This window comes from Ranitomeya variabilis, chromosome 6, assembly GCF_051348905.1.
Source record: "Ranitomeya variabilis isolate aRanVar5 chromosome 6, aRanVar5.hap1, whole genome shotgun sequence".
Classification (NCBI taxonomy): Eukaryota; Metazoa; Chordata; class Amphibia; order Anura; family Dendrobatidae; genus Ranitomeya; species Ranitomeya variabilis.
This window is the reverse complement of record NC_135237.1, coordinates 267465923-267479134: the sequence shown is the minus strand read 5'-3', so window position 1 is coordinate 267479134 and position 13212 is coordinate 267465923. Positions and strand designations below refer to the sequence as shown.

At 42.1% G+C, this 13212-nt stretch overlaps 1 protein-coding gene across 1 annotated transcript in view; it reads right to left on the bottom strand.

Moving 5' to 3' along the window:
- Positions 1–13212, bottom strand: part of ADAMTS16 (ADAM metallopeptidase with thrombospondin type 1 motif 16) — a 370445-nt gene that overhangs the window by 74709 nt on the left and 282524 nt on the right. Inside the window, exons 15-16 of the mRNA XM_077269610.1 lie at positions 12136–12259; positions 9450–9694 (exon numbers count right to left, since the gene is read on the bottom strand). Of these exons, the coding sequence (XP_077125725.1) occupies positions 9450–9694; positions 12136–12259 (369 nt within the window). The remainder of the gene's footprint in view (positions 1–9449; positions 9695–12135; positions 12260–13212) is intronic.

The following is a 13212-nucleotide window of genomic DNA, read 5'->3' as shown; positions in this document are numbered from 1 at the left end:
AGTTTCCCTAATCCATCTAGCCAGTAAATATTTTGACACTCTACATCCTTTGTTTGGACCTTGGAAGGAAAGAAGCAGTGCCTCATCCTTCTTCCAACTATTGGTGACTGAAATATACTGTAGGAGAGATCTCCTAACGTCTAGCATATGAAGCTCCTGCTCTTTAGGATTGGATGGATTAGGAACAAAAGATGGTAAAACTATTTCCTGCGACCTATGAAACCTTGTTGCTACCTTCGGTAGATATGCTGGGTCTGGTCTAAGGACTACTCTGTCAGACAGGAACTCTGTATATGGGGGAAGCCTGGAAAGTGCCTGGATATCCCCTACCCTGCGAGCTGAGGTTATGGCAATTAGGAAGGCTGTTTTAAGTGTCAACATTTTAATCGAGGCCTCGTGTAGAGGTTCAAAGGGGGGTTTTGTTAGTGAGTATAGAACTAAATTTAAATCCCACGGAACTGATCTATCTTTATACACTGGTCTAGTTCTACAGACCACCTTCATAAACCTCGCCATCCAATAGTAGTTAGCTACATTACAGGAAAACAGGGCACCCAGAGCTGAGACCTGCACTCTAAGGGTACTAGTAGAGAGTTTTAGCTCAAACCCCTTTTGTAGAAACTCTAAGATTTGTTGTATTGGCACTAGTGTTGAGCGATACCGTCCGATACTTGAAAGTATCGGTATCGGAAAGTATCGGCCGATACCGGCAAAGTATCGGATCTAATCCGATACCGATACCCGATACCAATACAAGTCAATGGGACTCAAGTATCGGACGGTATCCCTGATGGTTCCCAGGGTCTGAAGGAGAGGAAACTCTCCTTCAGGCCCTGGGATCCATATCAATGTGTAAAAGAAAGAATTAAAATAAAAAATAGGGATATACTCACCCTCCGACGCAGCCTGGACTTTACCGCCGTAACCGGGAGCCGCTCTACCTAAGAATGCGCGCTTGAAGGGCCTTAGATGAGGTCACTGCGCTCTGATTGGTCTGTAGCGGTCGCGGTCGCGTGACCGCTACGCGACCAATCACAAAGCAGTGACGTCACCTAAGGTCTTTCAAGCGCTTGAAATACCTTAGAAGATGTCCGCAGCTTCTGATTGGTCGCGTAGCGGTCGCGTGACCGCTACGCGACCAATCACAAAGCAGTGACGTCTTCTAAGGTATTTCAAGCGCTTGAAAGACCTTAGGTGACGTCACAGCTTTGTGATTGGTCGCGTAGCGGTCACGCGACCGCTACGGACCAATCAGAGCGCAGTGACCTCATCTAAGGCCCTGCAAGCGCACATTCTTAGGTACAATGGCTCCCGGTTACGGCGGTGAAGTCCAGGCTGCATCGGAGATGTGAGTATATCCCTATTTTTTATTTTAATTCTTTATTTTACACATTGATATTAATCCCGATACCGATTCCCGATACCACAAAAGTATCGGATCTCGGTATCGGAATTCCGATACCCGCAAGTATCGGCCGATACCCGATACTTGCGGTATCGGAATGCTCAACACTAATTGGCACCCCTTCTTGGATATTAAATTTAGAAATGGACAAGAACTTCCTCCAAGTCCTAGAGTAGATTTTTGTAGTTATTTGCTTTCTACTCTTTAGGAGCGTTTCTACCAGGTTCGGAGAGAAGCCTTTATCTATTAACAGTGACCGTTCAAACTCCACGCCGTTAAACGGAGCGCTGCCACTTGTGGATGGGAGATTGGTCTCTGAGAGAGTAAATTCGGGATCTCTGGCAGTACCCAGGGATCTGATACAGACATCGTCCTGAGCCAGGCAAACCAGGTTCTTCTGGGCCAAAAGGGGGCAATAAGGATAACTTTTGCTCGATCCTCTCTGATTTTTCTCACCACTAGAGGAATCAGATTCAGTGGTGGGAAGGCATAAGCCAGCGGAAAATCCCATTTTATTAGAAAAGCGTCCACCGCCAGGGGATTTTCCCTGGGATTCAGAGAGCAAAAGAGTTTTACTTTCCTGTTGTCTCTGGTGGCGAACAGGTCCACCACTGGTTGACCCCATCTGTGGCTGATACAGTTGAAAATATCCTTGTTGAGAGACCATTCTCCTTGTCTTAGCGTGTTTCGACTTAGGAAATCTGCTGTTATATTTTCCTTTCCTTTGATGTGGAGAGCCGTCAAAGATTGAAAATTGAGCTCTGCCACCTGGAACAAGCGATCCATGATCTGCATTAAAGTCTCGGAACGTGTTCCCCCTTGCCGGTTTATGTAGGCGACTGCCACTCTGTTGTCCGACAGAATTCTGACGTGCTGGCCCTGTAGATATATGAGGAATTCTTTAACAGCCAATTCAATTGCCAACAATTCCCTCTGATTGGATGAGAATGTTGTGAAGGGTTCCCATTGTCCCTGAACCACCATGTCCCCCATATAAGCTCCCCACCCTGAAGAGCTGGCATCTGTGGTTATTACTTGGGTGACATTTACTATCCAGGGCACCCCTGCTGACAAATTCTGTATGTCTAACCACCACCTGAGGGAGTTCAGTGTTATAGGCCCCAACGTTAATTTCCCATTTAATACGCCATTTAGGGCTCTGTCATGGAATAAAACTTCTTTTTGCAGGGATCTGGTGTGTAACTGAGCCCACTTAACAGCGGGGATGCAAGATGTGAGTGACCCCAGTAGGGACATTGCTTGCCTAAGTGTCATGGAGGGTGTTTTAATTGCTTTTAACACATAACTCTGGATTAGCGCTATTTTTTCCCCGGGGAGAAGACACTGCTGTGTTACTGAATTCAAAATTAACCCCAGGAATTTTTGCATATTTAGAGGCTGTAACTTAGATTTTTCAAAGTTTATGATCCAACCTAGACGTTCTAGTTTAGCTTTAGTAATTTCCCATTGTGACAGACAGTGATCCACTGAGTTTCCGACAATGAGAAAATCGTCTAAGTAGGGGATTATAAGGACATTTGACTCCCTTAAATGCGCCATGACCTCTGCGATTATTTTAGTGAACACTCTAGGAGCAGAGGTTATCCCAAAGGGGAGTGCCCTAAACTGAAAATGTTGAATCCTACCCTCCATTATCAGTGCTACTCTCAGGTATTGTTGAAAATCAGTATGAATGGGTACATGATAGTAGGCATCTTTCAAATCCACCACTACCATAAAACAATTTTCAAAGAGCATTTTTATTGTAGAATTGATGGTCTCCATTTTGAAAGTATGCTTTACCAGAAACTTATTGAGACCCTTAAGATTAATAATGGTTCTATAAGTATTATCTGGTTTTTGGATTAGGAAGAGGGGGGAGTAAAACCCCTTTCCTGTCTGAGAATATGGTACTTCCACCAACACATTTTTAGAACAAAGAGTCCTCACTTCCTCTTCCAGGGCAAATTGTTCAGTGGGAGATGAGCGCCAGGGTGTTAGCTTGAACTTGTCCCGTGGAGCCTGGACAAATTCAAGTTTGAGACCATGGGAAACAGTGTCTTTTATTCAAACGCTGTTTGTGATTTCTGACCATGCTGCTGAGAAATGCAACAGTCTCCCTCCCACTGGGATTGCTAGTCATTGTTCTTGTTTCTTGTTTTCCGTCGGGTTACGGCGAAACATGAGACCTGTACCTCTTTTTCACTTATCGTCCCATCTGGATCGATCTCTGCCCGGTGAGAAGGCGCGTTTCCCTCCCCGATTGAACCTTCTTTTGTTGAAGGGACGACGGTATGCATTGAAGGTATTGGGAAACTTTTTCTTATCGTCTCCTGCCTTCTCCAGGAGTTCATCCAGGGTAGGCCCGAATAAATACTCGCCTTTACAAGGGATAGCGCAGAGCTTTGCTTTCGCCTGCATATCCCCAGGCCAGCATTTCAACCATAGGGCTCTCCTTGCAGCATTAGACAGCCCCGCTGCTCTAGCTGCTAACTTAACGGAGTCAATTGAGGCGTCTGATAAAAACGCCGCCCCCTCCTGGATTACTGGTAAAGCCGCGATAATAGAGTCTCTAGAGGCCCCTTGTTTTAATTGGGTCTCTAACTGGTCTAGCCAGACCATCATTGACCTCGCCGTGCATGTTGACGCCACCGCAGGTCATAAGGAGCCGGCTGCCATTTCCCAGGTTCCCTTTAAGAAGGTATCCACCTTCCTATCTAGGGGGTCTTTAAGCGTTCCCATATCTTCAAACGGGAGAGAGGATCGCTTCGCTACTTTGGCAATCGCTGCATCCAGTTTTGGGGCTTTTTCCCAGCTACCTACTGCTGGGTCATCAAAGGGATACCTTCGCTTCTGTGCAGGTGGTAAGGAACCTTTCCTCTCTGGTTTTTTCCACTCTCTGTTGATAAGTTCTTGTATCTTTTCATTCAGAGGGAAAACTCTACGCTTTCTTTGTTCTAACCCACTGAACATCATCTGTTCTTTAGACAGTTGAGGCTTGGGTTCTGTTATACCCATTGTGCCTCTGACCACTTTTATTAACTTGTCTATTCTTTCCAAGGGTAAACAAAACTGAGCAGCGTCTTCTTCCGAGGAGGAGGATGATGCTGCTGAATCGTCCGATTCTACGCTCTTTGCCTCCACCGACGAATCAGATGACCACTGAGTTTTTCGTTTAGGGCCTACTGACTGTGAAAGGCCCTTAATGGACTGCTTAACCTCCATCCTAACCATTTCCTTCAGACTGGCCGCAATAGAAGAGGATTCTTCTGCTACCTGAGGGGGCAAGTAAGGCAAACTAGTCTAATGAACTAAAGCCATGACCTCCTCCCCCTCTTCCCAGACCTCACCGTCTGCTGGATACAGGGGTCACATAGCTTTTTAGGGTATGAGTCAGGCAAGGGAACCCCGCAGATGGCACATTCCCTATGCTTTGTTTTACTGGTGCTTTTCTTCCCCTGTGAAAACATATACGAGGGGAGACTAATCACTGAGTGAACATTCTCGAAGATCACTTACCAGTGGATGCCCATACCCAGAAAGCTACCGAAGTACGAGGGGGATTTTTCCTGGCTGACGCTCCAGACCCCTGTCTGGAGGAGCTTCTGTGGCCAGATCCATCGCTCTTTTTTCCATGCTCCTTCTCCACAGACATCTGAGGTGCTTCGTCCAGCAGCAGAGGCTGCTGATCCTGATCGGACTCCATCCTGATTTGGAGGCCAGAAGCAAGGAATGCACGTTTGGCGACCGATATATAGCCCCTCCTTCGGTCAGCATACTCGTGCCGCGCTTTCCGGTAGCTCTCCTCCACCCCTGCAGCTGCAGGGGATCAGCCGACACCTGAGGGTGATCGGCGCACACTTTCCGGTGGGCGCCGCCATCTTGGAGCCCCTGCGCTTGCGCAGAAGCTCCGCGACCCGGAAGTCACCGCCGGCTCCGCCCCCGACATCACCCTGAGTCCACAGCGCTTCCTGTCAGCGCTGTGAACAGCGTGGGACGCCGAGACTTCGCCAGGAGACTCCGAGCGGCGCCACCACGATGCCGCCGATCCCACAGAGGCGCCCACAGCATTTTAGGGAGGGGAACCGTCATACTCACCACGCGCCGGCTCCGGAGACAGGACACCCCCCGGTGACCGCTCCTCGCTGAATAGCCACCGCCGTGCAGCCCTGCCAGGGCCACCGTGACTACTACAGGTACTCCGCACCGGCCGAGGTAGGAGACCCCCTCGCTACCAGAATCGGTCCGGCCGGCCTGGAAATCCTCATAGGGAATCTTCTGTAGGATCCAGTCCCTTCAGGAACAGAAAACCAACTGATGCATGGGAGAGGTGCCGCCCTTTTTGTATCTGTAGGTTTCCTGTTCCTTAAGGGCGGATCCCCACTCTCTCGTGGTGCTGTCATGGGAGTCCGAATAAAGAGAACATTAGACCTTATATTGCACGAGAGAGAGGACTCCACTTATCATAAGTGCTTACCCTTTACAGGAGAAAGAGAGGACGCCACTGACATTAAGAGCCTACACTCTACAGGAGAGAGAGAACCTGGCTGATCATAAAAGCTCACACTCTATAGGAGAGAGAAAGAGAACCCCACTGACATTAAGGCTTACATTCTACTGAAGTAAGAGACAGACAAACAAGACCCCGCTGACCATAAAATCTCACTCCACGAATTAAGACTATCATCAATGTTTCATCTACAGCTCCAAGTACTAAAAACATTGTAGGTTGATTTCAGAAATCATTTTTTCCTCATTCGTCAATAATGGTCTGTGTTTTTCAGCGTGCTGGACTAATTTTTGGCCAGTTTTTACAATCTTTATTGGACCCATTTGTCTTGTATGAAGAGAAAAAAAGGCTTACCTTCTCCTCACCATTAAACATTAAAATACAAATATAGATGACATAGAAGAGGTTTAAAATAGGAAATGGCTCAGTTTTTCATTTTTGCATACAATCCATTCAACACCATGTTTTTAATGTATTGTAGTGATTTAAATAAGTGGATGATGCGTTAATTTATTCTTTATCACATTTATTTAGTCTATATTTAACAAGTTTTGCTATTTCACAGACATTGGTCTATGTTTAACTATTAAAATCCTGACTTTCTGAGTTGGGGGATAGGAGGCAAAGTCTCTTTTACATTTATATTATTAAAGATTGAACCTTTATTATGTAATCTACTTCTCCATGACCATATTTCTTGCATTTCCACATTGAGTAATATTCAGCATCTTCTTGCCATGAATCTGCTAGAAACATGGGTCCATATTTAGTTAAAGTACATGTAGTCCAAAGTTCTCCTGAATAGTCTTACGTTGGGAGAACTGTGAACATATACACTATATATCAGTCTGTGTGTAAACAGAAAATTATACCTGCATAATAAGAACACATGTAGCATCAGGGCTGTACACAGACTAATGTTAGATGAACTAGAAGATATTGGCAGGTTAATAAGGCCTGAGTCAATGAGTGCAGGATGGATAAGGGCTCATTCAGACTTCTGTGCCAATCATTCCGATTTTGGACAGCAATGCAAGGACTGGCCACAACTCTCCCAACCAGAGTAGAAATATATGAAGCAGTCAAGCTCCGGTTGGGAGACTCATGGCCAGTCATGCACTAGCAGTCCATGATTGAACAGAGATACATTAACATCTGCATGAGCCTTTAGGTAGCTGATTTTCATAATGCCCAATTATTTTGTTTTAAGGGGAGGTTAGCTGCTAAAATATCTGTCTTGATGCAACTTAAGGTGAATTTCGCTGTGAGATCATCATGATCTTTCATTTATAGAGAGCTCAATTCAAGACAAAATTGCAGTGTAAACAGAATGCCGATCACTCTTAGGGTATGTGCACACGTCAGAATTTCTTGCAGAAATTTCCTGAAGAAAACCGGAAATTTTCTGCAAGAAATCCGCATGTTTCTTTTTGCGTTTTTTTCCCGTTTTTTCCCGCTTTTTTTAGCATTTTGCAAGCGTAATTAGCTTAACTCAAACAAAGAAAACCGCACCACCAAGAACCATGAATAAAGTTAAAAATGTACAATTTTATTAGAACCAATAATATAGATAACAAGGGATGTGACGGGGGTTAACCAAAGCATGTGGGAAAACACAAAGAAACCAGGCAGTAAACAGGCATATAGTGTTGCAAATACAATTGCTCCAAAGTGTGTTTTGTTTAACAGGATTATAACCCAGAATCTAAGTGCACACCATGGAAACAAACATTTGATAGGTCGGCCGGCCTTTTTAAGACAGCCCATTTTTTCTGGAAGCCACTCCCCCGGAAGAAGGCTTGAGCGCCGAAACGCGCGTAGGGGACGGTGGGCTACACAGGGCTCCAGGCAGTATCAGGTAATACAATAAGTTTGATCTATTCTAAGCACAAACCAGTTAGATAGTGTAGTCAGAGGTGGTCTACAGCCCCTTTGTGATCTGTGTTTGTTTCCATGGTGTGCACTTAGATTCTGGGTTATAATCCTGTTAAACAAAACACACTTTGGAGCAATTGTATTTGCAACACTATATGCCTGTTTACTGCCTGGTTTCTTTGTGTTTTCCCACATGCTTTGGTTAACCCCTGTCACATCCCTTGTTATCTATATTATTGGTTCTAAAAAAATTGTACATTTTTAACTTTATTCATGGTTCTTGGTGGTGCGGTTTTCTTTGTTTGAGTTCTGCTTACTTTTGCACTGAACCTCATCCGTATTGTTTCCACATTGTTTGGGATGTGGATTTTGGCCTGGTATATATAAGCGTAATTAGCTTGCAGAATGCTAAAGTTTACCAAGCGATCTGTAGCATCGCTTGGAAAACTGATTGACAGGTTGGTCACACTTGTCAAACATATTGTTTGACAGGTGTGACCAACTTTTTACTATAGATGCTGCCTATGCAGCATCAATAGTAAAAGATAGAATGTTAAAAAAAATAAAAAAAATGGTTATACTCACCTTCTGCAGACAGCCGGCATCCGTTCCTATAGATGGTGTGTGCAGGACCTTCGATGACGTCGCGGTCACGTGACCGCGACGTCATCGCAGGTCCTTCACACACACTATCTATAGGAACGGAAGCGGCAGCGTGCACCGCTGAGAGGCGGGAAGACTCCGGGGGCCATCGAAGGTGAGTATATGACTATTTTTTATTTTAATTCTTTTTTTTTTACCAATTATACGGTGCCCAGTCCGTGGAGGAGAGTCTCCTCTCCTCTCCACGCTGGGTACCAACCGCACATGATCCGCTTACTTCCCGCATGGTGGGCATAGCCCCGTGCGGGAAGTAAGCGGATCAATGCATTCCTAGGTGTGCGGAATCCCCGCAATTCCGCAAATTTAATGAACATGTTGCTTTTTTTTCCGCGATGCGTTTTTTTTGCAGAAAAAAATGCAACATTTGCACAAGATACGCGGAATACACTGGAAATAATGGGAGGCATATGTACGTTTTTTCGCATTTTTTTCGTGTTTTTTTCGCGTTTTTATCACATTTTTATAGCAAAAAAACATGAAAAAAACGCGAAAAATACTGAAAGTGTGCACATGGCCTTAGAATGAGCAAAATGCTTGTTCATCAGATAAATTGATCTTTTGGCTTGTACAAAAGATCACTGTTCTCGGCATCTCATCTTACTGTGTAAACAGGACCCATGCTGCCTAGAACAATGGTAGCCTATGCGCCCTCAATGTTCTATTACAGATTGCTCAGAGTGCATCGATAAGCTCGGTCTACCTGTCTAAATAGGCTGTTGACGACAGATTACGAAATATTTAACAAATGGCAGTAGTTCAATAGAGCTAATCGGTTAATTTAAACTCACCTTGATGCTCTTCTAAAAATGGAATTTTATTCTACAGACTTTCTTATATAGGTATTGAATTGTTGGTAAAGGATTTATCTCAATGAATAAAATGAATAAAGGTTTACTCAATCATTAACTACTAGATGTCTAGCTTCTCCCATAATAAAAGTCTCCTAATAATGATCAGAAAACCATATTTAAATCACATAATACATTCAAAACTTACTTCCACTATTATTGTTTCATTTGTTGGTCCAGCAGAAATCAATGTTTCTGGATTATTGTAAGGTCTTTTGTATTCAAAAACTGCTCCGGCAAACTTATACTGGCCGGGCCAGTCAATGGTCCAGTATCCATTGAGGTAGTATTTTTTCTGTGTGTTGCGTACAGAGATGTAAGAGGTAGAAATATTCATTTCAGAAACACGAATGCTACGTGATCCAGCAGGTATAGTGACCAGTGAATAGTATTCTGTAGGAAAAAAAAGATATAGCAATATATGTTTATAAATCTATATACATACATGTTCCTATATCTTATTGTTGGAGTTTTTCTGAATATGCAGCATGTTTTATACAAGAATATGTACTATGGTAGGGCGTATCTAAGCTTACACAAATAAATGGCTGGTCCAATTGTCTGCCATCTCAAACATAATTAGATGTATGAAAATATAAGTTTGACTTTTTCATACAGGGCAAAAAAAATATGTTTCAGCAGTCCTGAAGATGGTACTCTGTACATTTCCTATATGTTCATATAGAAAAGTAATGTATGTGTAAAAAGACATGAGTTCTTCAACATTTATTTATTTTAATGTCCTACATGAATCAGAAAAATATTAGAGCATTTATCTATAATATGTAATTTAACTAAACGTTTAACTTTATCTTTGCTTATCTGGATTTTTAATATAATTTATAACCTATATTTATTTCCTCGCTTTTTTCTGACTTGCAGCTTTTTTATTTTATTTTTATGATTATATTAATTATATAAACAAAGTTCGGCAAACACATTAATAGATACTATATGCTTTACAGAAATAACATGGACTAAGAGCATCAACAGTCTCAAAATGAAGTTGACTTTTGTAGGAGAGTTTTCCAGGCATGAGTTTGGTATAGAGATGAGCGGATCAGGCACTAATCCAATTTGCCTCTTTGCACAAATTTTCTATGGAAATTCAATTTGCGTAGATCCCAGAGTATATTGTCCCTTATTGTGCTCTGGGGTCTCTCCAGACCCCAGTGCATGATAAGCAGAAAATATAAAAAATAAACAAAAATACTTATAATCACTCTACTCATCTCTCTGGCCCCTCCACTCCTCACCATCACCTGCCCAGTCCTTCTGGCATCTTTAGATTGCCATCACTTGTGGTGAAGTCCCTGGGCCTCTCATGCTGGGCTGAGACTTCCAGATTTGATAGGGCCAGGGAAGGTTCTACATTAGTGTGCACATGGTCACAGCACACACTTTGACCTTTTGCGTGCTTAAGCACAACCCTCCGTGCAAGCAGTGGGAATCTGAAGATGCAGCATGTACCGGACGGGTGATGCAGAGGAGCTAGAGAGGTGAGCAATATTGTTAACTTAAGGGTTTATTTTATTTTTTATTTTTGTGGCCTTTTACCGTTGAAAAAATGATCGCCAGGGGGCACAATTTTACTAAATCTGCGCAGAAGCAAATTACCAAAAATCCCCGTTTTGGCAAATGTGGATTTCTATAAAGTTAAATTCCACTCAAATTAATTTGCTCATCTCTGTCTGTGATCTTACAAAGCTCACTGGGCAGGGAGGAGGTGAGCTGTGATTACTTACTTTGAATAGTGTGATCCAGTTTTATCTAGGTGTTATCTGTCATTGTAATTCTGGTTTTTCATTAGAATGAGTTAATTACTGAAAAGTGATCTCTGCAGAACTGGAAGTATGAGCCTCATTTTAGTTTTAATAGCCTAGTGACAGAATTCTATGATTTTATGATTTTTTTCTAAGTAAAAGGAGCAGTAAAATAGTGACTAGTGATCAGTAGTGTTCAGGAAAAAAATGTTCAAGTATGGATGAAATGTTCCAGTTTGTCTTGCATGGGTCACATAATGTGATTCTTTTTTGTTAGGTTTTACTCAGCTTTTTTAGTTCATGTTGAAATTGCCCAATTTCATATACTTTCGGTCACTGTGACTATCATCGATAGAGGAGACAATACAAAGATCTTTCTCTGAATATTCCAAGAAAGCTTGTTCTACTGATGCCTAAAATCATAAAATACATATATAGCCAGTTTGAAATACTGTCAAAGTACCAATCGTTGACTATGCGGTCACTCATTCAAAAGATGTTCAACAATCAAAATATTTCGATGCAATATGTATGACCACCTTTATCTTTAGTATGTCTCTTAAAACCAGCATTGGGATAATATACTATAAGCTGATAGCTCTATAGGGTGTTTTTGTATATCTATAACACAATTTCCTTTCTTTGGAATCTGACAACTGAAAGGACTGTGAATCCACTGAAGATTGGCTTGGTAAAAAGTTAAAAGTACTTCTGGTAGTTTAGTGTATCACTTTCCTGAATTATATGGTACTACAAAAGAGAGTTGAGAACAAACCATGTTCATCAGGACTGTAGGTGTCCTGGGTTTGCCAACAATGGCATCACGGAGACTCAAGGAGAAACTTCTGTAACCTATATTACCACCTGCCGCAAATTGGAACTAATATAGCTCACCTTAACTGCCTTTCCTTCCTGTGATTCACCCAAAAATTTCTAAATGTAACAGACCAATTATTTTCAGATGTTGATTTAGAGATTTTCTTTAAATATAATCTGTTTAGATAAGGTCTTTAAGTACAATAAACATGCATATACTTTTAAAGCTAATTTTTTATAGCACGTGTTGCTTACGATTAGAGTAGTGCTGTTTTGTGTACTGGCTTCTGTAGATCTTGCAGGATGAGTTATCTCCTTTGCAGATGCCACATGAATCGTGTGTAGCATTAGATCCAAGGATCTGGTCACAGCCAACTCTCTACCGAAGAGAAGGTGGATTAGTATTTTTCTCCCCATCAACTTGATGCCTATCTCAAGACAATCGCTTACTGCAATCTTTCAATTTCAAGAACAAATCTTCAAATATTTTCAGTTTTCTTTATACATAGGAATTCATGATAATCTACAGTGATTATATGGCTCATTATTTGTTAATATGCTTTTTAATCTACACATTTGTAAAGTATGGCTTTGAATTATCAAATTATGACAAATGTAAAATTATCCTTAAAAGTAAAGAAAGTACAAGCAGCAGCAACAAGCTTTGACCTGGCCGATCAGTAGGTGAAGGCACAAACAATAATCATGTGACTATAAAAAGTCAGGGTATGTTCCCCCAGCGCCTTTTTCAGGTAGAATCCACATAGCATCCATCTGAAAAAACACTCAATAGATGTTAGAAATAATGAACACACACATCAATTTCAAAATGACTTGCTGTGCGCAATCCATCCTTTGTATCTTTTAACCACTTCAGGCTTTAAAAGTTATATAGTATCTAAAAGAAGTGGGTATGTGGGTACACCTGTGTATTATGATGCCATGTGCACATACCTTTATACTGTTTGTATATCTTTAAAATGCATCCTGTGCTCAGGTTATCAGTGTTCTTTTTTGTATTGTGCCAAATATAAACTTAGTATTGATAGGCTGTATTGGCATGGGCATCTATATGACCCACTGAACGGGCATCATTCTTGGGGCCCACTATGTTGCTACTTAAAAAAAAATACAAGACCACCGATTGTGAGGTAAAACACACTGATATCAGGGTATAATATGAGGTAGAATACATCTTAATTATGTAGTAGGGGTTGGGGTAGCCCCCTCATAGAATATAATGCAGCCCCCTCATAGAATATAATATAGCCCCCTCAAAGAATATAATGTAGCCCCCTCATGGAATATAGTGTAGCCCCCATAATTACCCTC